Source organism: Amaranthus tricolor, chromosome 6 (assembly GCF_026212465.1).
Source record: "Amaranthus tricolor cultivar Red isolate AtriRed21 chromosome 6, ASM2621246v1, whole genome shotgun sequence".
Classification (NCBI taxonomy): Eukaryota; Viridiplantae; Streptophyta; class Magnoliopsida; order Caryophyllales; family Amaranthaceae; genus Amaranthus; species Amaranthus tricolor.
The window spans coordinates 9,762,131-9,784,178 of NC_080052.1; the positions used below are offsets into that span (position 1 = coordinate 9,762,131).

The 22,048-nt window shown below is 38.1% G+C and overlaps 2 protein-coding genes across 2 annotated transcripts; both read right to left on the reverse strand.

Moving 5' to 3' along the window:
- Positions 1-1,370: 1,370 nt before the first annotated feature.
- Positions 1,371-8,754, reverse strand: LOC130816036 (uncharacterized methyltransferase At2g41040, chloroplastic). Its single transcript, XM_057682607.1, has 8 exons — positions 8,433-8,754; positions 5,626-5,723; positions 5,395-5,535; positions 4,993-5,074; positions 4,628-4,821; positions 4,411-4,522; positions 3,760-3,864; positions 1,371-1,672 (listed from the first exon to the last, which is right to left on the reverse strand). The coding sequence occupies exons 1-8, from the start codon at positions 8,577-8,579 to the stop codon at positions 1,544-1,546; spliced, it is 1,008 nt and encodes a 335-aa protein (XP_057538590.1). The 5' UTR covers positions 8,580-8,754; the 3' UTR covers positions 1,371-1,543.
- Positions 8,755-19,642: 10,888 nt separating this feature from the next.
- LOC130815535 (uncharacterized) lies at positions 19,643-20,894 on the reverse strand. The gene is made up of 4 exons (XM_057682025.1): positions 20,792-20,894; positions 20,586-20,707; positions 19,997-20,527; positions 19,643-19,879 (listed from the first exon to the last, which is right to left on the reverse strand). The coding sequence occupies exons 1-4, from the start codon at positions 20,892-20,894 to the stop codon at positions 19,643-19,645; spliced, it is 993 nt and encodes a 330-aa protein (XP_057538008.1).
- Positions 20,895-22,048: the final 1,154 nt, after the last annotated feature.

A 22,048-nucleotide genomic window follows, 5' to 3' on the forward strand; every position in this document is an offset into this window, starting at 1 on the left:
AACTTAGTATATGACACTCACAAACTTTGTTTTGTCCTTCAAAAGGATCTCACATGACAATGTTACAATGTTACTGCTACTCCCTCAGTATTCAGCTGTCCTTAAGTTTAGTCAATGTGCTTTTATCTTTTCAAAAACAGATCATCACTTCACTCTGCTTATTATGTTTTACTTATTATATCTTATTATCATCATTATTTTTATATTTTCAGAATGCTCACTCCCACTTCACAAGGCTTCATTCATTTCATTACATCTTAATTAGATACACTATTCTTACTTCAACATACATTGTATTTCCTCACTGTCATGAATGCCTCCTTTTTATGTACGATTATAAAACGGTCACATCATGAATGATCCGATTTAAAGTAACGTCACTAAAAATAATTCGACCTAAAACTATTTTGATAGGATGAATACTGCTTATTATAACTCTCAGAATCCAGGAAAAAAGGTGCTTCTATCATTTATATATAAGAAAGACAAATATAAAGGATGTAACACTAAGTGACAGTATTCAGACTGCGCAGACAAGCTTAGGTACTCAAAAGAAGTAGAGCAAAATCTGGGAAATGAAACCAAGTAGCTCTGTACAAGTCTCAAGATAATCTAGCCAACAAATGAAATTTCTAAAGCCAATAGGGATCATCCACATCAGCATTTGAACCCTTGGAAGGTGGGTATTCTCAACCTTCTGTCCTTTTGATTGGGGTTCAATCTAAAACCTTAATTAGTTAATTACAACTGATGTCAACCTAATACAAGTCTATCTCAGCGTACAGACTCCATCTTAGTCGGCTTGCTAGCTCTCTTATTTGGGCTCGTCAGCTCATATCCAATATTGGTATTTGTCCAAATTGGCTAAATCTTTTGTCCAAAATAAATTGTACAAATGTTGTACCCATATTCGAGTGTTAAATATTCGACACGAGTACTTGAAGTAACATGAAAAATTAGTACATTTCTCCTAAATTTTTTAATGTATAAATTTCTTAGTTGGCCCCTTCTAAAATTTATTTTAGTAATTAGTATGATCAAGTAGATAATTCCACAAAAATTGTTGAAGGTCCGTCAATAAGGCTCTAACAATATTATTGTTGTACACAATTCGCCAGAATAAATAAATAAATAAATATATATATATATATATATATATATATATATATATATATATATATATATATATATATATATATATATATATATATATATATATATATATATATATATATATATATATATATATATATATATATATATATATATACACAGACGAGGGAAATATCTATTATTTAGTCCCCTTTCCTGACTCATCGCCCGAGAAAACCATTAATCTATCATAATCAGCTAAATACACTGTCCACGACTCTGCCAATACCAACCATTAATTAAGGTTAGAAAATTAATTTATTGAAAGATATACAATGATGGTTTAAAGTCTTATTTCAAAACTTGAGTCCTATTTGAATATTAAGACATGGATCAATAATAATCTAAATAAAAATAAGTACAAAAAGGAAAAGATTGTTGACAAAGAAATTCAGGGCTTCTGTGCAGAGAAGATGATAAAAGATTGTTGAATCTTGCATGAGTAGTTGACAAGGCCGCAAGATTTACACAAGTCCTCTATCTCCGACTCTATTAGGTAACTGTAGGTCTGCACAATCCGCTGACGAAATTCACACAAGGATGAGACAGCGTACCAAATATGATCCACATATCAGGAAGCACTTGAGGAATATGAATACTCAAGAATGAAATATATATATATATATATATATATATATATATATATATATATATATATATATATATATATATATATATAAGATTTAAAATATATTATTTTTGATAGAGCCAAAAATTTATATCTCTTTTGTTTTCTATTATTGCAAACTCTAGTAAAATGGTTTATTAAATCATTTGCACTTGTTATTTTCGTGAAAATATCAATGATGATTGCCCAAATTAACTTTTATGTAGTTCTTGAAGAAAATTTTCCTACATTCGATCCAACCACCCGCAACTCCCCTTGGATATGAATCACGAGGCAATGAGGTAATGATATGTTGTAAAAAGACTAGAGGTGTTGGGTTGATTCAAATTCAGGTCTCATTTCCACATTGACTTTTACATAGTTTTTAACTCCTTTTAAACACCTCTAAAAAGGACCAACACGAAAACATTCACTTTTGGTTTCAAAACTAGGAAAAGTGTTCCTCTTAACTGCCACTTTTATATTGGGGGTGTTTGACAATTAGCTTTTTAGTTTTTGGTTGGTCAAACAGCAAAAAAATATTTTTGGTAAATACTTTTTAAGCTAGCTTTTAGGCTACTTTTCTCCCAGCAAAAAATTTTAACCGAACATCTTTTCAACATTTGGCATAACAACTAAAAATTCTTTCAGCTAAGCAAACCAGCCAACAGTTTCAATCAACTAAAGCTAACAGCCCAATTTATATAATTATTCATGTTTCACGATAAACATATCCTTGCATTACAAGTTCAAAATCTTTTAAAATGAAGCAACCAGCTTGTTTCGAAGATGATATTAGCCAGCCTTGAAGCATACATCTAAAGGAAAAATTTATATGTAATCTTCATGAACACATTTTTTGTACCCTTCAAATGCAAAAGAGCATCAATATATATGTCCTTCACAATGATCTAATCGAAAGAAATTTTAGCGAAAATTAGTTTTGTCCACAAGGTGCAGTGTAGCTTCAGTTAAAATGATGGATAAACAAGTTCATGGTAATCTGATTATATATAACATGGGTTCAGATAATATTTTTTTCAGGAAGGTCAAGATTTGAGGAGTGAAGAAGAGGATAAAGAGTGAAGGGAAGGGGAAAAGAACATGAGAAATAACTTTCCAAATCTTTCACCTCTAGATGTAATTAATATCACTAACACCGTGTTTGGATAAGGATATAGAAGGGAAAGGAGATGAACGAAAGGGAAAAGCTGGAAATAATGAAAACAATACATTTTGTTGTTTAGAAGGGTAGGGAAATTGAAGGGAGAGAAATAAGAAGAGAACCGAGAGATATACTAGGGAAATGTGGATAAGAAAATGGAAAATCGTGTGGAAGGGTTAGTATGTTTTAAGTTTTCAATGAAAATTATGAATGACAAACTAGTCTTTTAACCAACTTGATGGTGAATATATCATATTCATTCCAATTTTTTGCTTTGCAAAGATTTAATTATTGACAAAATCGAGAAAGTTAATCCCTTAAAATAACTTTCGAATTCACCAGCCCCCTTCATAATTGGTTTCCAAACAAAGGAAAGCCTAACCCTTTAAGTCCATCTTTTTTCTTTCCCTCCAATTTCCTCAATCCAAACACAACACAAAAGAGCAAAGGAAACAAAAATCCCTTGAATAAGTTTTCCATCTCTCAACCCTTACACCCAATTCAAAAATAATAATAATAATAATAATAAAAGAATGTTCATACAACGCTCTCCCTCTTTTCCCCTTGTCTTCAAATTTCCTCTTCTAGAGATAGATTACATAACATTACTAAGTCATGACATTATCTTGTAGCTGTTCTCAAGGCATTAAAAAGCCTAAAAGCTGATGTATAATAAAGTTCAACATTGTTGAATTATCTGTCTTATATATAATACAAAGCAGGTGTATAAGAAAATATTTTATGCATGAACAACATCGAAAGTATCCACATAAACACAAGGAAATCTCAAAGAGCATCAACTACAGTAAAAATTTATACAAGCAACATAATATACCTCTCTTAAAGGCCTTAGTAGTGGTGGTGTTGAAGACGTATATCTGAGAAAAGTAGTTCCCACGAAAACACCTCCACTTCGCAATACACGGGTGATTTCAGCAATCTGACATATATACCATCTCACTTATCAGATTATTTCCAAAAGAACTGACTAAAAATCTTGCAAAATGTACATATGGTTCTAAACATTTTTTCACCAGAAAAAGCAACAACTAAGAATTGGTGATATCATATCATTATGATTATGGGACATCACTTGTAAAGAGTAAAAATCTCTTTGGTCAATCATTAAGCAACCACGACCAAGATAAGTAAGCCCACCCACAAATTAATGTGTGGACCTCTTTTTCCTAAATTCAAAAATTTAAGCTACTTTATGAGAAATGTTATCTAGATTAGATTGCCTTGATCAAACATCCTTACTGTGTTCAGCCTACATGCAAATCAAAAGATACACATCTGTTCCATGTAAAATAACACAAGCAATGCTTGATCTCATATTGCACAGAACCAAATTTCTGTTTATTCCTCTCTTAAGCCAACATGTTACAAAAAGAGAGAAGCAGAAATTCATGAATGTTGCATCTCATCTCTAGGAAGGCCTAAAAGGATCAACAGAATTCAATAACTTGCAAAACATAAAACTCACTGCATTTGAAGGAGATGGCCAGCAATGCAATGCAGCACCAGCATGAATGGCATCAATTGAGGCAGATGGAAATGGTAGCCTAACCACATCTGCCCTCACAAGAGCGAGATTGCTGCAAAGTCACTTGTGGCTAAAAATAAGAAAAGCAGCCATGGTTTTATATATCAAAAAGCTCAATTAAGACAGACAAGAGCAATATAAACAAAGAGAAGCTTACTTAGATAAAGTGGGGTCCTCCCTCTTAGTGAAATCATAACATTGACGAAGCATATTTTCAGAGAAGTCCAGTGCAATCACCCCTGAATAGCTACCACACTTGGCGAATTTTCGAGAAAACAGCCCACTCCCACAGCTAATATCAACTAGTAGGCCACCTTCAGCTGGCTTGAAGTACTCTTGAGCCATTTTAAACTGAGCCAAACCAATAAATTCATTTTATAAACAAATTTATGATAGAAACACAGGATAGTCCTGTACCAACTGAATGATGCATCGCAACAGTTCCACCTAGTCAATGAATCTTCTCTAAAATTACTTTTCAAACTTTTACTTGTCAAAAGTGGTTCAAGTACGAGGAATAACCTCTTCCTCTGGACCTGGAAAACCACTTCGATTAAAATTTTGGCGCCATCCCCGTTCATACAGAAAAGATACAACTGGACTCCTGTTTTGTTGGAAAGTTAGAATCAGAATTAACTCAGACAGCTAAACAAATATCAACAAATGAGAAGTAACTGGTTTGACAATGAAGTAATAAGTGGCAAATAGTAGGGGCAAGAGGAATATGATCAGTCTAGAAAACAGATGGCAAAATGATGTTACTAGTTCAGATGGAAAGTCGATATATTTATCTATGTGAAGGAAGCAGAAAAGTTCTGCATGACAGCACATTCAGTAGTGCATATCTATTAAATCAGAAGAAACGTTGGAGGTATGTTGCTGCAAGTAGATTCCAATATAAGGGAGCTATATATGGACATTTACCGGAATAGTTCTGTGCTAGTGGGGTTCTTTTCTGCATATTCCTCTGAGCTTGCAGTCACTGTAAGATCCAAGTATATGTTCTTACTTGAGTATGACTTGTTGCACGTTCGACATTTAAAGCCAGACCTGTAGATTGCTTCCCTGAAAATCATAATGCATGATAAATTAAAGGTTTTGACCACAATTAACAAAGAGTTCTCAGGTGTATGCATGTTCTGCATCCGAACTTACAGATTCAGGCCTGAGGGACCCCTCCTTATCAATGGTTCATAACATATTGGACAAGACAAGATTTCCTTTTGTTCAGCAGATATAGCTGAAGTAGTTTTCTGAAATTTCAAACAGAACACATAAGGTATAAGCGATTTGTGGTAAGAAAGCCTTACCCAACACCATTAGCAAACATGAAATCAGAGATAGAATGTTTCTTGAAATCCCAGAACTAATATAACATGTAATCTGGGTCATCTCAAAGAAAATAGAGGCTATGTACGTACAACACCATCTAATGTGGTATAATCTAGTAACTATTAACTCCAATATTTGTACTTATATTCAGAAAAAATCTCATTGTTCTATTACTATTTTTTTGTAAAAAAAAAAAAAAAAAAAAAAAAAAAAAAAAAAAAAAAAAAAAAAAACTCATCTGTAAAATAATAATGTTAAGGTAAAAAAATAATTGATAAAAGAATTAAAAATTTGTCAAAAATTACCTATAAAAATTGATTTTTATCATCAACTATCTTGAATAAATTTTTTGTCTAAAATATTTACAAAGATGAAGTTTTTGTTAAAAAGTATCTTAACAATTTTCTTGTTGCCAAAAACTACTTGAAAATCTTTTTTCTTTTTCAACACTACCTAATGATTATGAAAAAATTTCACTTTTTTGTTAGTATGAACATGTCACAGGTTTCTATTTCTTTTATGTAATTATACGCTCCATTACAACATAAATACAACCTCACGAACATATATGTTTGCCTCATACAATTAGATTACAAACACTCTTATAGCTCTCTCCAGACATCCAGTGTTTGCAAATAGTTTGAGGCTTTGAGTAATCAACTAGATTCACTAAGCTATCTTATTACCAACTCTTACCCATCAACAATGAAGCAATCTTCCACAAAAATCACTCTCTCTCTCTCTCTGGTGGTTCTTCCTTTCTATTATTTTATTAGAGTTTCTCTTAGGATTTCACACACATGAGCTTATCCCACAACTTAACATACTTCAACGATCACCACACTCTTCTCTTGGCTTCGAGATGTCGTCTTTAATCCCTCAAAATTCAGATTCCTTGATCCTTTATGACCATAAAATCGCCAATCCATCCTTAGCGCAACTCACGAGGGTCCAACGGATTGTACTGTTACGAACACTAATTGCTCGTTCGAACACTCACCAAGCTTGTCCAAACAACCTTCTAGATCAATCCCACGCTATGATTGTGCCATAGCAGATCTTTTTGTGCACTTTGGACCACTATTCGGGCAACGTGCTCATCCTAACAGTTGATGCTCACTCGACCACTTTTCAACTCCAATATTAGGCCTCGCTGCTGCATCCTTCCTCACCCAAGCCTTTAGGTTGCTCACATGAGCAAAGTATATCCTCAAATACACTACTCAATGCTCATACAATCTACTTATTGCTTGCTTTTCCGAGTGTAAGCCCAACTAGTGATGTTGCCTTGCTTCCCAATCTTAGCTTGCCATTGCTCCCGCTCTTGCTTGGATGAGCTCATGATGTGAATTCCATCATGACAAATATACAAGAAGATTCCCATGAAGAACAACATCCAGTCAAATCCATGCTTCGATTCTAATAGATAAATTTAAGGACAACATAGGGAATATTGTCAAAGGTTCTGATTATAGTTCTATGTTTATGAACTGTCTCATGTTTCAGAGCTTCATCTTAATTTATAAAGTTAAGAATCGTTTACACATCATCTTTATGAGGATCACCAAGCCGTTATATTCTTCATCAATGAAAAGTTTAACTCTTCAATTATAAGGAAAAATAAAGGCCTCTTTATTGAAATACTTATCAAGCTTATAATCTTCTTTCATAAGACGGTTTTAGAAGCATCAATAAAATTTGTAACTACAGAAAACTCATACATCACTGTTAAGTTTAATGTAGGAGTTACACAAAAGTCTAGGGGTTTAGGCATGTGATTCATTGTAAGCACTCCTACAACATCTATAAATAAAGAAGCAAGGTTCTTGGTGATAATTCAAGGGTAATATAGGGACTATTGAAACGTGTCCCCTTGGTGGCCGAAAGCTCCTATATGCTCTTTGGTGTGTTGATTGAGTGTGCGGTTCAGTTTACCCAACAAAACTTTGTGTAAATTCTTGATACTCCTTAAAAGCTAGATCCTACCCATCAAACTCTTGTGCAAAAATTGACAACTATTTCAGCACGGACGGAGTATTACTTTCATTCTAATTCAACAGATTTCACCATTAACACTTTGAAGAGGTCGGAATTCTATTTTAAATGTTTAACAATTTACACATTAAACTATAATAATGGCTTAGTAAGCTGATTCCCAAACTGATATACCATATGGTTGCTAGTAGGTAAACCTATGTACAATTGGAGGGTCATTGAAAACTTAAGATCCTAAAAAGTTGATGTAATCATTGTTGCTATTCCTGCTTACATTTGAACGAGCAATCAATTGTGACGAATGAATTTCAAAGAAAGTTTTTACTGAATTGCCAACAACCCTAAGAAAATATGGTCCTGTTCTTTTCAACTAAATTTCGGTTTATATTAGTCACAAATCAATTATACAAATACTCCTCCGTTCGCTTTGGTTTTGCTATGTTATGAAAATCGAAGACAGAGCTATTCATGTATCGTGAAGAAAAATCAATTAAACAGAGGGAGTAGTAATCAAGATCAACCCAAATCCCAGTAAATACCGAATATCGATAGTCATAAATCATAAAATAGTCGAATTCGATAATCAAAAAAACAAAATCAACCAAAAAAAGAGAAAACATAAGAGTAAGCATTACCGGTAAATCAAGGGTAACAGCAGATGCTCTGAGTTGAATGGGATGACGGGAAGGGAAACGGTAGAAATAGAAAGGTGGAAATTTAGAGAGAGAAAGCTTTGGAATTGGAAGTACAAATGAGGATGAACAAGTCAATGGAGTACTCATCTTTCCTCTCTCCTCTTTCTCTTTTCTCTCTTCTTCTTTTGGTTTTTGTATAACCCTGTGTTTCTCATTCTGTGGAACTTATCAATGAAACGAATGCTAATTTCAGTCCTCTACTTCTTTTTAACTTTATACCTGAAAAAGTAGAATCTTTTCCATATTATGGCTAAAAGAAAATAATTCCCACTTTGCATTTGCATTATGTGGGAAAGTATTTTCTACAATATCGTCCACGTGGAAATTTATTTTTTTTCTTATTTTTCAGACAAAACCGCCACTTGAGATGGCGGTTTGCCTTCAGCAGCAAACCGCCATCTCAAGTGGCGGTTTGGTCCCTGGTAAACCGCCACTTCATGTGGCGGTTTGCTTGTGGCCTGAATTTTTTTTTCTTTCATTTTAAAATAGTGAACGCAACATGCATTAAACTAGTTCAATACCATCTATTCCATAATAATAAATTACGAACCGGCTTGATTTGAAAAAAATAATTTTGAAAATAATGCAAAGATACATTACAATTATGGAAAGTCATACAAGAAGTTCAAGTCATATAAGAATATACAAAATTTTTCAAACTACAACCCCCGGCCCCTTTTGTTTTGCGCACCAACCTCCGCAATGACATTAAGAGCAGGAGCTCGTCGTTGACTAGCACGCTGATATGTGATGATCCTTTGCGGAGGGGACGGATGTGGAGGAGGAGTGGTAATGGAAGTTGGAGGAACGAATGGCGAAATAGTACCGAAATAATTTCCCATTTCAAGCAAAGTGGGAATTAATTGTTTGATTTGCAATATTCTAGGAATAGTCTCGAAAAAGTAAGCTAAACTTTTTAATTCAAAAAAAATAAGTAAGTCAAACTTAACGCTTCTTCATTCTCATTAAAATTACAAAAAAAAAATTAGCATCTTTTACAAAAAAAAAAAAAAAAAACTACATAATTTAAAATTTTTTTACAAAAGACTACTTTATATAATATTTTATTTGTAAAAGACTACCACTTGACGGAAGCTATTAGTTTACTGTCAAGTGGATCTTTGACTTCGCATGTGATAGACACCTGATCGTTTCTTTTAGCATTCAGACCAATTTGAGATGTTCAATTGTCCAAGTGGTATTATCCAATTGATCCTTGTATTTTTTTTTAAATATTTAAGAAAAAATATTTTTTTTTTTAAATAAAAGGAAAAATCTTAATATTTACTCACACCTACTGGTAAACCGTTCCCACAGCCACACCCACCTAGTACCACCGACCCACCATTACTGCAACCACCCTCACATGCTCAAGCATCACTCAACACCCAACTTCAGTCAGCAAATCCAACCTACCCCTCTAACCAACCAATCAACCTAACCTGCCCCAGGTTAGGGTCACCAATTGAAGTTGGATCTTGAGGGTGATTGAGTGAGTAAGGGTGGTTGTGTGTGGTATTTTTCATATTACCCATCATGAAAAAATTAGGTTCTTCCACATAATTTAAGCATACAAATTGATTCTCATAAATCCTCAGAAATCTCTCAACTTTTATTGATTCAAGTTGAAAACATTAAAAATTAATGACACTAAAACTAATCCAATTACACCCAAAATTCCTCCAATTTCATCAATTAAAGTTCAAAACTTTAATAACTAAAAAACCCAAAATGAAAATAATCAAAGTAGTGTAGTTCTTCCCTAAATTTCCCCGAAAGTTACCTCAAATTCAACTAAATTAAGAAGTGGAAAAGAAGAAATAAGAAGAGTGAAAAATAATGTTGGAGTATCAGATTATGCTCTATCTTCTCCAAATTTCTCCAAAAGTTTTATCAAATTCAAAGTAATGAAGATGATTACTCTAACATTTACCGCTAAAATCAAGAACTTAATCTTTGAAAATTTATCAACAAAACTTATCAACTTTGGGATTTTCTATTGAAAATGATGAAGGCATGATGTAATTGAAGTGATTAATAAAAGTACAATAAAAGAAAGAAAAGAAGAACTAAGAAGACAGTGTATATATGCAGAGAACATAGGTATAATTAGGAAATTGGAGGTAAATAAAGAAAATCTATGGAGAAAATGGTACATTTAATGAAGCCACATGCTACTCACATGCAAAGTCAATGCCCCTCTTGACGGTACACTAACGGTTTTCGTCAAGTGGTAGTCTTTTGAAAACAAAAATATCATATAAGATAGCTTTTTACAAAAAAAACATAGATTAGGTAGTTTTTTGCAAAATGTGCTATAGATTAGGTAGTTTTTTTGTAAATTTTCCTAATAATTATTACATCATTTTAGCTCGGTGAAGAGCAAAATTATTTGATGATGTAAAAATTTTTTCGATCCAATATTCGATTATATATATACTAGTGTAAAAACCCGTGCAATGCACAAAGTTTATTTAATTATTTATTTATGAAAATTATTGTTTTAAATAATAGTGCAGGTTCACAATATCCTTATCAAGTTATTTTTTATATAATATGCACTACTGAATATTATTCAATATAATTGTGATCTATCAAATATCTAAAAGACACTTGCATATGAATAGTAATGCAAGTATATATATTGATTTAATGATTATTAATCAAAGAATGATAAAATTTGAAGTTGTGTATTTTTAAGTCTTTAAAATCTAAATTATGGTCTAGAGGTTTTGAAACACTTTTTGATATAAGATATTATCTGTGTGATTATATACTTATCATCTTTGAGGATTATTAGACCTTTTCTGCTAGTCACTTTAGAAACTACGACGTAAAATTGTCTATGACCAAAGAGAGTATTAAGTAGATTTAAACTAACATGAGTTGGTGAATGTCCCTAATTCTTATCAATCGTCATTGCAAAACATAACGACATAAAATTGCGCTTCTTTAAACATTAATTAACTGGGAGTTTGGAACTATCCGACGGTGTGAGTGTAATCGTTGAAATGTGTAGATAATGAAGCTTTTGTTGATGAACGCCATAAGGTTTCCAATCATAGTTAACGATAAAACATATTATTAGAGTAATTAGAATAATTATTGTTATGGTAACATTTTTTTTCTCATTTATTTATTTAATTATTAACGTCATATTACCTTAATACCCCTTGACTTTTTGGTTGACCTTGACTCTTGGTCAAAGGGCTTTTTCTGAATTTTTTAACCACCTTGCTTGGTCACTAAGGTAGTAACTTCCCTAACCCTAAAGTAACTACCCACTACCATCCATCATACCCATGATGATCTACTCTCTCTCCCAGAAATAATTTCTTCTCGACCATTATAAATAGAGGCAGCCAACATCAATAACAGGGCAGTGAAAAATACCTTATCAAAGCTCCTCAAAAGTCCTCACTCACAATCCTCTTCATTAACCTACCCAAATACAAGCAACTTCTGCCCCGACATCTATATTCCTGCATTCAATCTATAATCGTTTATTCATTAATCTCTCATCTCCGTTCTAACTAGAGCGTCGGAGGGGTTTTCCGGGAGATCACCCCCGGGCAAGGCTAACCTGTTGTGTTGCAGGAATTCAGGTCACTTCCATTCTGCCGATTGTTGCTCGCGATAACACTTCTACCTCAAGTATCTAAAGTGCCTCGCAGTTCCTCGTTTCACAAACGAAACAGTTTGGCGCCATCTGTGGGGACAGAATAAAAAGTCATGGCTCCCAAAAGAAATCCAACGCAAACCGCTACCGTGCACAGCACAGATACAGACACTTCTGCGGGACGCTAACAATCAAGCCGTGACTCGCCGTGATCCGGAGATGCTAGCACGAAACCTCACTGCTGCCTTCTCCGAACAACTCCGCGCCTTCATAAATAATAATAACCCTGCTTAACATCGAGCATTGGAAGACATGGCGGACCAAATAAAGAATCTGCAAGAACGGATCGAACCCCACAAAGAGATACCGAAATCTCACGAACCTCAGGATGGGAACTCAGGAATGTCACGTTCCAGCAAAAGAAATAAGAAGAGACGAGAGAGATCCAAGACCAATAGAAGCCTTAATAGAGCTGACTCCCAAGACGGTGAATCCAAAACTGCCTCCCGAGATGCCCGTACTTACCTGGAAATCAAGAAGCAGAGGATATCTGAAAGCGCTCAATCATTGGTGGACAAAAGAAGGGAAGAAAGGAAGAAAGCGCAACTCACGGGATCTAGCCATCCCACTAGCCCCCTCATAACGTCGCGGAATGAGACTAGCGGGGATAATCTTCATGAAGATCCCATGCCAATAAGCTCCCTGTTGGCTCCGAAAGTACTGAATACCCCTAACCCGGCGAAAATAAAGATCCTGAATATAGCGGCCTTCAGTGGAACATCTTGCCCGGAAGAGCACTTAATGGCATACAAAAATTTAATGTTGCTGTACACCACCAACCCAGCGTTGTGGTGCAAATTCTTCCCAACTACTCTCACAGGAGTAGCCTTGACATGGTACACTTCTCTAGCTTCCAGTGGAAAGTATCCATACTTTTGCCCAATTAGAGAGCAAATTCCTTGGTCACTTTGTAGCATCCAGAAGGCAGAGAAATCAAACTTCCACTTACTCAGCATAACGCAATTGGAAGGGGAATCCATATCATCATATTTGAAGACATTCCATGAGGCGGTGCTGGAAGTAACGAATTTAGAAGAATCAGTCGCCTTGAACGCCCTGATCAAACGGAATGAAGGCTCAAAGGTTGAAGTTCCAGTTGATCGAAAGTCAAGTGAAGACATATGCGAAGGCCATGAAACAAAAGCTATATCACGGCCTCTGAGATATGTCAGGCACATACCCCAAAAAGCGAAAAGTCAGAGAAAAAGGATCCAATATCCTCCCACCAATCCTCAAGGAACAGAGAGAAACACTCATCAAAGAGGGATATAAACTACATTCCGCGTCGTCCGAAACCCCCATCAGATATGGGACCTCCAAGATCCAGACATGTGTACGCCACAGAAGGGGAAACCAGGACACGGAACTTAATCGACGGAGGTAACGATCTGATGTTCAACCAAAACAGGAAAGACATATTCTTCGCCATCTGGGACGAGTTGCCAACTCCACCTCCTACTACCACCCCCTCTGATTGTCACATCTACAATTTGTGGTGTGATTACCACAAGGAACATGGCCATGCCTTGGCCCAATGTCGCGAACTCAAGCGTATCCAACATCAGCTAGCCGACGAGGGGAAGTTAACACGGTTCATCAATCGGAAAGACTATGGCATATGAAACGACACAGAAAGAAGACCTTGGAACCAGAAACGCAGATCTCTCAGAAGAGATGACGCTAGACGCGAAAGTCCCAACACACAAGGGACCATCAACATGATTTTTGGCGGCTACTCCGAAGAATACCCTACTATCCGCGCTGCAAAAGACAGCGTCCATACTCTGCTCAAAGGACCACCAAAGACCACATCAAATGGGCCGATCATGAGATTCGATGCTACTACTTCCCAACCGCTACAACAACCACACACCGATCCTTTGGTGGTTACCCTCAAGATTGGGCAAATGAAGGTGAGGCAAGTATTGGTGGATACCGGAAACACAGCCGATCTTATAACCATTGAATGCCTTAGATAAATGAAATTCAGAGAAAACCACTTGCAGCCCCTCGATAAACCTTTGATCGGGTTCGGAGGAAATCAAGTCATACCCTTGGGAACAATCATACTCTCTGTTTGAGTTAGGGAAAGAAACAGAAGCAGAACAATGCCCATACGATTCACGGTGGTGGATCTGACATTCTCCTACAATGCCATTATGGGACTCCCCCTCATCAACAAAATCAAAGCCGCAATCTTCCCTCATCAACTTTTGTTGCAATTCGAGCAAGACGACGGACAAGTTGGCATTCTTAAGGGAGACCAGGTAATGGCCCGCCAATGCCTCATCAACACCTTGAAGTGAGGAACTTCCGTCATCCCCTCTAAAAGAGAAAGGGAATAGAAGTCTTCATCCGTCATGAGTGTGTATATGGACAACCCCAACACACACGAAAGGCCTCACCTGGTGGAACGACATGAGGAGGTAGAGGTATTCGAGGGGAAACCAATCAAAATAAGAAAAGATCTTCCAGATACGGTAAAGTAGGATATCCTGGCTACCATCGCTGAGTTTCGTGACATCTTCGCTTTTTCTACGGAAGAGATGCCTGGCATACCCCCAAGTGTTATGTGCCACAAACTTGACATAAAGCCAGGCTACAAACCCATGAAACAGAAGCTGCGACATCAAGGGAAAGAGAGAATTGGGTCGCCAAAGAAGAAGTGGAAAAAATGCTAAAAGTAGGATTCATTCGGAAATGCAAATACTCCGATTGGCTTTCCAACGTCGTCCACGTCAAAAAGTCAAATGGGAAATGGAGGATGTGCGTTGACTTTATAGACCTAAACAAGGCATGTCCGAAAGATGATTATCCTCTCCCATAGATAGATTGGTTGGTGGATACCACGGCAAGCCACGCCCTATTGAGCTTCATGAATGCTAATGCGGGTTACCATCAAATCCCTTTAGCCACAGAAGACCAGCCGCACACTGCATTCATTACAAGTGCCAGGGTGTACTGCTACAAGGTTATGCCCTTTGGGTTTAAAAATGTCGTAGCCACTTATCAAAGAATGGTCAACAAAGTCTTCCAGTCTCAGATAGGCCGAAACTTGGAAGTATACGTGGACGACATGATCACAAAAAGCAAGCGGGCATCTGAACTTGCCGCGGACATACGCGAAACATTCATAACCCTCTGAAGACACCAAATGCGACTTAATCCTGACAAGTGCGTTTTTGGGGTCTCCGGAGGGAAGTGCCTTGGCTTTCTTGTGAACGAAAGGGGTATATAAGCAAACCCCGATAAGATCCGTGCAATTCGAGATATGAAGTCCCCTATATCCGTGAAAGAAGTTCAAAAACTAACAGGATGTGTGGCCGCTTTTGGGAGATTTATGTCCAAATCAGCAGACAAATGTTTGCCCTTCTTTAAAACTCTCAAACAAAGCAAGTTCGAATGGACAAGTGGAGCCGAGGATTCCTTCCGCCAGTTAAAGAACATCTGTCCTCTGTACCAAAACTGGTTTCACCTACCATTGGAGAAAAACTAGTCTTATACATCTCGGTCTCTGAATACTCCCTGTCAGGAGTACTAGTCGCTGAAAGAGAAAAGAAACAACTCCCTGTATATTACGTGAGCCGTGCTTTCCGAGGCTCGGAGGGAAACTATAGTGAAATGGAGAAGGTTTTATTCGCAGTTGTGATGGCAAGCAGGAAATTGAAACCATACTTCCAATCACATCAGATCACGGTAAGAACCAGTCAACCCTTGAAGAAGATTCCGGAAGGAAAAGCCAAATCAAGCCGCGTCATTGACTGGGCCAATCAACTAGCAGACTTTGGCATTGAATATGAGCCACGAACGACAATCAAAGCTCAAGCCCTAGCTGACTTCATTGCCGAAAGTACTATTCCCCATCATCTTGAAGCCAACCAAGAATGGAAGTTATATGTAGACGGGTCCTCTACACAATCCACAAGCGGAGCGAGACTTCTAATTGTATCTTCCGCCGGGGTTCGTATGGAAAGGGCGGTCATATTCAAATTTGCGACCTCTAACAATGAAGCAGAATATGAAGCACTACTCTTATGGCTCAAAATCTGCTATTAAGCGGGGGCTAAAACACTATACACTTTCTCCGATTCCCAACTGATAGTCGGACAGGTAAACGGGAAGTTTGAAGCCAAAGATGATAGCATGAAGATGTATTTGCAGAAAGTAAAAGAATTTTCAAAAAATTCGACAAATTCACATTGGTTTACATCCCAAGATTCCAAAATGCACAAGCCGACTCCCTGGCAAAACTTGTCAGTTCAGCGGAAACATACGCGGCTCGTGATATCATCTGGGAGGTGCTCCCTAACCCCAATATTAACTTCATGGTCAATACCATCAATAGGTCAGAGACATGAATAGAACCCTATATCAGATATTGCAAAATCAGACACTCCCCCAAGATGAAAGTCAAGCAAAACTACTCCAAAAGAAGGCCGGATGGTTTGAACTCCATGAAGAAACGCTCTACAAAAAATCATACACACATCCCTTTCTGAAGTGTGTTTCCCCTGAAGAAGGAAACTACATCCTTCGTGAAATACACGAAGGTGGATACGGAATACACCAGGGAGTACGAACTGTAGTAAGCAAGGTCCTTAGAAGCGGATACTACTAGCCATCCCTCAAGAGTGACGCCGAAACATTGATCAAACGTTGCCCCCAATGCCAGTACCACTCAAAAGTAAGAAGAAAGCCATCTAACTACCTTTTCGCCATACAAGCCGTCTTGCCCTTCGACAAATGGGGTATAGATCTCCTTGTGATGTAAGTGTGATTAGGAAGAACACACTTAGATTTAAAATGGGGTATAGATCTCCTTGGCCCCTTCCCACCTGCAAAGGGACAACGAAAGTTCATTATCGTGGCCATCGATTACTTCACCAAGTAAGTGGAAGCCGAGGCCCTTAGCTCTATCACAGACTAACAAGTTTGTCAGTTCATATGGCGAAATATCATCACGAGATATGGCATTCCTCGCGTAATCATTACAGACAATGGAAAACAATTCATCAGTAAGAACACAATAGAGTATTGCGACAGGTTCAACATTCAAATCCGATTTAGTTCAGTGTCTCGACCTCAAACCAATGGCCAAGTCGAGTCGGCAAACAAAAAAATTTTGAACGGCATCAAAAAGAAAATAGAAGGGGTAAAAGGAACGTGGGATGAAGAACAACCCGGGAACTTGTGGGCAAGTAGAACGAAAATTAAAGAAGCAACAGGACATACCCCCTTTTCCCTGGTATACGGGTCTGAAGCCATACTTCCAGTAGAAATTGGTATACCATCCACAAGAGTCACCTATCACTCACATAGCGAGAACGAACAACAAAAAAGAACAAACTTGGATTTGCTACCAGAAACAAGGGGAAATGCACTGTTAAGATCGGTAGCCCAAAAATAGAAAATGATTCGCAACTTCAACCGTCATGTCAAAACCAAACGTATTCAAGTTGGCAACTTCGTCCTCCGCAAAATCGAAGCTATAGGAAAGATAGCAGAGAAAGGAAAGCTAGGAGCCAACTAGGATGGCCCATTCAAAATTACCCGCGCCATTAAACTGGGGACGTTCGAATTAGAAGACATGAAGGGGAAGAAATTACCCTGCCCATGGAATGGAGATCACTTGAAGAAATACTTCATTTAACAAGATTTGCAAGAGGCCACAGATAAAACATGGCAAAGAATCTATCAGCATCAACAATCACCAGTCTCATTCAAGTATCAGTCAAGTTGTGTTATCATTTTCGTTCGTGTTATCATTTTCATTTTCACTTGGTGTTATCATTTTCGTTTTCGATTACAATTTCAATATCAATATAGCAGAAGTTTTTCTGTAACACCCTGGCCCAACGGACCACCAGTGACTATTCATGAAGACTGTCGACTAGCCCCACAAACCAACACAAGTCTTTCCAGCGCACTTTGGCTTCACTCGTGCGCGCCCGAGAAAACTTCCCAGGAGGTCACCCATCCTAAGATTGCTCTACACCAAGCACGCTTAATTGTGCAGTTTTTAGCAAATAAGCTCCCATGAAAAGAAGATGCATCTTGTTGATATGAGTAGTCTATCAATCCCTTTTTCAAGCTAAATCTGGGGTATTACACAGCATTTTCAGACTATCCAACTTCAAGTTTCAGCATTCACAAGTATTCGGTATTATATTCTACCTTCTCATTATCATCTAGTTTTCAGACGTAAAGTTGTCGGACATACTCGGCATCCACTAAACCTCCTTATTGCAAATCTTGTTAAAATCAGTGTTTTTTATAAACTCGAAAGAAATTAGTGGCGTCTATGAGTCGGACCCCTTGAAAGGAGTCCCATGATCAAATTAATTTAAGTAATCTTTTTAAAATCAATGTTTTCTATAAATCCGGCAAAAATCAGTGACATTCATAAGTCGGACCCCTTGAGGAGGGTCCAATGATCAAATTTATTCAAGTGATTTTGAAAACAGTGTTTTCTTTTTTGGTCGGCAAGAATCCGTGGTCTGTAAGTCGGACACCTAAAGAAGGATTCATAACGGTATTCAAAGCATTCCGAATATATCCGCGGCAAAACGTCACAAGATTATCCGGCATAAATATGTAAACTATCAAACAAATTAGCATTCAAATTACAAAGTCTGAATTTTCAGACCCCCAAAAATATTTGGCCATACATTGGCCATTACAACAAGTTCAAATTACAACTTTGAATGATCAAACATCGTTCAAAAATGTGTCGACATCCTCCTCGGGTTCGTGACGTAGCGGCTTTGGAGACCCGGCCCCTCCCTCGTCAAGATTCGGAGAAAAGCTTACGAAATCTTCAATATTAAACGGCTCCATTTTGATCTCAGACAATTCCTTGGACAAGCTCTGGAGGTTTTTTCCTTCATCAATTATTAAATTAGACAGGTTCAAGCACAAACTCTCCAGCTTAGAAAGCGCCAAGCTCTCAGAGATATCTGGGGCCGAAGGATGAGATAGGGTGAATTTATCTAAGTCAAGGCACAAAGCCTCCTTTTCAGCTCCCTCATCAACCTTCTCCGACCAAGCCTTCTCCTCCTCCGCGTCCCAACTAGGATCAACTAATACCACTGCCTCTCGTTCCAAAGCAGAAGCCAGGTTGCTCAAAGCTTTGTCTCCCTTTTGATTAGCCATTTGACGGAGAGAATCGAAGTTGATACCTAAATCATGGAGCTGGCGTCCATCATCTCCGCCGTCAGATCCCCCAAGAAACTTGACGCTTCAGGCTCATCCGACGTCAACCAATCCCTCGCTATCCTGGCCCGTCTCTCTGAGCGGAGCTTATAAATTTTAGCCGCGGATAATAAGATCTTGAATTTATTCAAATTATCCGAGACTTGCTTACAAGAGACTGATTTTGATAAACCAGCCTTGCGTGAATATCCATCAGGCGCCCCGTCTCATGGCCGAGGATGGCAGACATATTAGAGGCCGCGTCCAAGCTTCCAATGGTCTACTCCAGCTGCTTCTTGGCCCTCTCTCGCCATTGTTCAGTTCTAACCAAGCGCTCCTTCAATTCAGCGCACTTGGAAAGTTTTTCCTTTAAGCCCGAGAGCTCACCAAGATCTTTCCTAAGCTTCCTCTGCTCCTCGTTCTGCTCGTCGCAACGGGAGGCTAAGGCCGCCAAGGTCTCCTTATCCGCGGCACTCTGACTTCTCAAATTCAGCTCAAAAGATAACCTCAAGAAAGTCTGTAAAAAGAACCGAGAATCAAAAGACGAATAGAAGGACTTAGCTCCCATATTGAACAAAACAGCGAAACGGATCGATAATGTTACCTCAGCCGCAGAAGCCTAGAGCTGGCGAACCCTATCGCTGGAGGGCAAGGACTCAAGATGGTCGACATCCATCTTGCTGATTAACTTAGATGACGCCCTATTGAAGCGAGTAATCATACCCTTGTGACCCAGCTCAGTGAAGAGGGTGTCGTGTAGGAAGGGTAAGACCTCCCGGCGACGATACACCTCCTCAACGCGCGACTCAGGGGCCGCAGTCGATTCTCCGACCTTCTCCTTACCCTTGCCGGAGACAGGCACCGATCTATCCTTACGGGTAGATATCTCCCCCTCAACTGACCTAATCCGAATAGGCACAGCGGTCTTGATAGTGTCCACGGAAGCTCTCTTCGTGGCACTCTCTTCGTTGGAAGAAGAATCTCTCTTCCTCTTCCTCTCTTTCTTCTCTTCCTTCTCCTTCTTCTCTTCCGCTTCCTTCTTTTTTGGAGGAATCAACCTCTTAGATTCATCGGGGATATGAACCCTCTTCCTCTCCTCAAGAAGCCTCAAAGAATCTCCTTCGCTGGGCACCTCATCCAGCCCCTTGTCGGCCGTCACCGAATCCTACGAAAGAAAAAGTTAGAAAATCCCCAATGGTTCACTAAAAAACATTAATTTATACCTTGGGAGGAAGAGGCAAGGGCTTTTCCGCGGCCCTCTGGTTGGCCTCATGAGCGAATCTCATAACGCTGAATTTCTTCATCAGGTCCGGGTTTTTAGCCTTCAGATTCTCCTTAGTAACCGCTGAAAAATCTCAAGTTAGAAACGAGTAAATGCACGATAAAAAAGGAAAGAACCGCCGGCCCTTAGTTCAATCTATGGCTAAACTGATTCCGGATGCTGAGAGGAGATTCTCATTCTCCAACTCAGAACGAGCAGGTATCCAATTAAGTTGAACGTTCATGGGTTTTCTTCCCAATTGCACGTCCATCTTCGCATACTCTATTATTACCGCGTCAGTGAATGAGCACTGCGGGAGTCTGTCGTTGAAACCTGAAAGGTTGGGTTTGATATCAAAAGAGATTTTGATATTCCACCCCCTAAAACTGTACAAATAGGCAAACTTAGTCCTATATCCCTTCTGATTTTTAGGGAGGTCGTGAACTATCTTCAGCCCACGACAGGTAAGTGAAGGTGATCCACCCACAACCGTACGATTGAGAATTACATAGGCGAGCCCTAAAAATGTATCTAAAGGCGATGAGTGTTGGAGGCACGGCCAAAACTTTACATAGAATCAAAAACGCCACCAAACAACCCCACGCATTAGGGTATAATTCCGGTACAGAAATATTTAAAAGATCTAACACTTCCCTAAAAAAGGGATGAAGGGGAAATCTAAGCCCCAACTCAAAAAAAGGAAGATATACAGCTATACAGTGCGGTAGGGGAAACCTAACGGTGTCATAGTTCCCCAGAGTAATAATGTTGTAATCATCTTTCAACCCCCACTTCAACGAGATAGCATTCCGTTGTTTGTCCAAGTCCCTCTTGGTTTGTAAATCGATGAAATAGTTAAGGGGCCCATCGTCCGGAATATAAAACGGAGGAGGCATCGGCGCCGCACTTTCTCTTCCATAAGACTCGGCTGTTTCTTCGATCTTTTCCATATCTACATACAATAACCCTTCTAGGCTAGGATTTATTCTCGGCAAGTAATTTGGGAAGAAAGCAATGCTCACTTCCCAAGGAGCAGATTTCATCATCTCTGGTGTATATATAGGGGATACAGATGATTCATCCCCGGCCTTTATTGATTAATAATGAGGAGTGATTCTCACTAAACTGTTATAACCCGAATCATCTACCAACGATCTCTCATCAATACGTTTACATACAACTAAAGGGAAGTTCGTCGGGTTAGTAGGGTTGATGTCTGTGTTAACTATCGCCTCATTTGTAGCCGTGACATCCATATTAACCGCAATCAGAATAAAGTAGCAGGCGAAACTTGTACAGAATAAAGACTAGTTTCATAAACAAATTCAAAGCCTTAAACTAACATTCAAGAACTCGAATAACAGTTTGAAGAAATTCAAAAATTTGAGGAAAATTTGAGTACCTTGTTTGAAGAAATTTGCAGAT